General features: G+C 68.0%; 1 protein-coding gene across 1 annotated transcript; it reads left to right on the top strand.

Moving 5' to 3' along the window:
* Positions 1 to 1419: 1419 nt before the first annotated feature.
* ADRA2B (adrenoceptor alpha 2B) lies at positions 1420 to 2763 on the top strand. The gene has a single exon (XM_068564809.1). The coding sequence runs from the start codon at positions 1420 to 1422 to the stop codon at positions 2761 to 2763; it is 1344 nt and encodes a 447-aa protein (XP_068420910.1).
* The last annotated feature ends 247 nt before the right edge of the window (positions 2764 to 3010 follow it).

Here is a 3010-nt window from a genome sequence, read left to right as displayed (position 1 = left end):
ATGCACCAGGGGACATCCTCTTCCTACTGGTCACGAGGTCGGAGTTTGCAAGTCCCCCCCCCCCCCCCCCCCCCCGCCTGAGTCTCAGTTGTTGCTGAGACTTGGGTCCAAGCCAGTTTTTTTTCTTACCTCTTTGCCCTTAATGGAGGAAACAGGCAGCTGCAGGAGAAACAGGAAAGCTGAAGTCGTCAATCCCAGGCTCTGAGCACGCGCTTGCCCCCCGCCCCGGGCTTGGGAGCCTTCTCAGTGGCCCCGGGACGCGGCAGGAGGCGGGACTCTGGCTGGTCGCAGACGAGCTCGGCAGGCGGGTGGCGGCAGGGGGCGCTCGCCACCTGGCCACGCGCGCCTCCTCGGGCTCCGCAGGCCCGACGGAGTCCAGTCGGTGCGGAGAAGCATTTGGGGGAAGGGGTTCCCAGCAGTCTCGGCTCACCTCACGCCCTCCGCTGGGCTTCTTTCCTCTCGGGCTCCGGTCAGGGGGTGTGGTTTATTCTGCTCCGGCGCCCCGACGCACCCACCCACCCTCTCCTTGGGGCTCTTGGGTGGTGGGAGGGGAGGTCTGCTCGCGCCCACCGTCCTAGACCCGGGGGCTCGGTCCTAGCCCCGCAGTCCGCAGGAGAGACGTCCCGCCTCGGCGCCCGCGGGCCCGCCAGCGCCGCGTCCCAGCTCCCCGCGTGCACCGACCCTTCCACTTCTGCCAGCATCCTTCCCTTGGTCCCGAAGACCCCAGACGCCGGGCCCCTCTGACCTGCCGCAGAGCGGAGGCCGGGAGGAAAACGGGGTAGGGATGCCAAGGCGGAGGCCCGGGGCGCCGGGATCCTGCGGTCCGCCCACCCCTCAGCGAGGCGCACCTCCCACCCACCCTGGGTCTCACCGCCCGCCCCGCCTCCCTTCCCTCCTCCTGCTCCCGCCTCCGGTCTCCTCCCTCCTCCAGCCGCGCTCTCTCTCCTCCCCACTCCCCTGCCGCGGCGGGCTGCCTGCAGACGCGGCTCCGGGCTAGAGCCGGCGGAGCGGAGCGGGCCTCGTCCTCCTTGCCTCCTCCGAGAACCGGCGGCGCGCCCCCTGCCCGGCCGGCCGGGGCCCCGCGCCCCAGCGTGAGTCCAGCAGCTTCCCAGCGGCGGCGCCCAACTTTCCCTCGGTTCCGGGCGGGGCGGGGACGGCAGCGGGACATCTTGGTAAACTTCTCCGGGGCAGACGGCAGGGATCCCGGGCGCCGGTGCAAGAGGATGTAGGAGGGCGGTGGCCGGCCCCAGGCGTCCTCCGCCCTCTTGGCCCCTTTCGACCTGGCCATGGGGCTCCAGCACCTTCAGCGCAGTCAGGGGGGCGACCCCCTCGTCTAGCCGACCTGGGTGGGAAAGCGCTGTCGCCGGCTGTGCACGCGCTGGGCGAGCAGCGCCCCTTCTGGCCACGTCCGGCCCCGCCATGGACCACCAGGAGCCCTACTCCGTGCAGGCCACTGCGGCCATCGCGGCGGTCATCACCTTCCTCATCCTCTTCACCATCTTCGGCAACGCGCTGGTCATCTTGGCTGTGCTGACAAGCCGCTCGCTGCGAGCCCCGCAGAACCTGTTCCTAGTGTCGCTGGCCGCCGCCGACATCCTGGTGGCCACGCTCATCATCCCTTTCTCGCTGGCCAACGAGCTGCTGGGCTACTGGTACTTCTGGCGCACCTGGTGCGAGGTGTACCTGGCGCTCGACGTGCTCTTCTGCACCTCCTCCATCGTACACCTGTGCGCCATCAGCCTGGACCGCTACTGGGCCGTGAGCCGCGCGCTGGAGTACAACTCCAAGCGCACCCCGCGCCGCATCAAGTGCGTCATCCTCACCGTGTGGCTCATCGCAGCTGTCATCTCGCTGCCGCCCCTCATCTACAAGGGCGACCCGGGCCCCCAGCCCCGAGGGCGCCCTCAGTGCAAGCTCAACCAAGAGGCCTGGTACATCCTGGCCTCCAGCATTGGATCTTTCTTTGCACCCTGCCTTATCATGATCCTTGTCTACCTGCGGATCTATCTGATCGCCAAGCGCAGCCACCGCAGAGGTCCCAGGGCCAAGGGGGGCCCTGGGGGGCGTGGGTCTAAGCAGCCCCGCCCTGTCCCTGGGGAAGTTTCAGCCTCAGCCAGATTGCCAACTCTGGCCTCTCAACTGGCTACTGCTGGAGAGGCCAATGGATGCTCCCAGCCCACTGGGGAGAAGGACGAGGGGGAGACCCCTGAAGACCCTGGGACCCCCGCCTTGCCCCCCAGCTGGCCTGCCCGTCCCAGCTCAGGCCAGAGTCAGAAGGAAGGTGTTGGTGGGACATCTCCAGAGGAGGAGGGGGCTGAAGAGGAGGAGGAGGAGGGGTGTGAGCCGAAGGCCTTGTCAGCGTCTCCCGCCTCAGCTTGCAGCCCCCCCCTGCAGCAACCCCAGGGCTCCCGGCTGCTGGCGACCCTACGTGGCCAGGTGCTCCTGGGCAGGGGCAAGGGCACTGCGGGGGCGCAGTGGTGGCGGCGGCGGACGCAGCTGACCCGGGAGAAGCGGTTCACGTTCGTGCTGGCCGTGGTCATCGGCGTCTTCGTGCTCTGCTGGTTCCCCTTCTTCTTCAGCTACAGCCTGGGTGCCATTTGCCCTCAGCACTGCAAGGTGCCCCACGGCCTCTTCCAGTTCTTCTTCTGGATCGGCTACTGCAACAGCTCGCTGAACCCTGTCATCTACACCATCTTCAACCAGGACTTTCGTCGTGCCTTCCGAAGGATCCTTTGCCGCCAGTGGACCCAGACGGCCTGGTGAGCCCGCCTGCCCGCTGCCCATGCAGGGTTGGTGCCAGGTGGTGCCAGGGCCACCCTGCTTCTTGCCCTGTTTTATGTGGCCACCTCCGTAGGGCTTTCTGGTCCCTTCCCTGCTACTGCAGGCCTCATCCCGGGAGCCCCCTCGGAGGGGCAGGGTCTATTTGAAGCTTCCCCTTGCTGGCTTGGCCGTGGGGGGCCATCTTCTCCACCCCCTGCCTGTGCACAGGCAGATGGATGAGGCTTGGACC

Source organism: Eschrichtius robustus, chromosome 15 (genome assembly GCF_028021215.1).
Source record: "Eschrichtius robustus isolate mEscRob2 chromosome 15, mEscRob2.pri, whole genome shotgun sequence".
NCBI classification, from domain to species: Eukaryota; Metazoa; Chordata; class Mammalia; order Artiodactyla; family Eschrichtiidae; genus Eschrichtius; species Eschrichtius robustus.
Note: the sequence above shows the minus strand (reverse complement) of the source record. Positions and strands in the feature narration are given on the sequence as shown.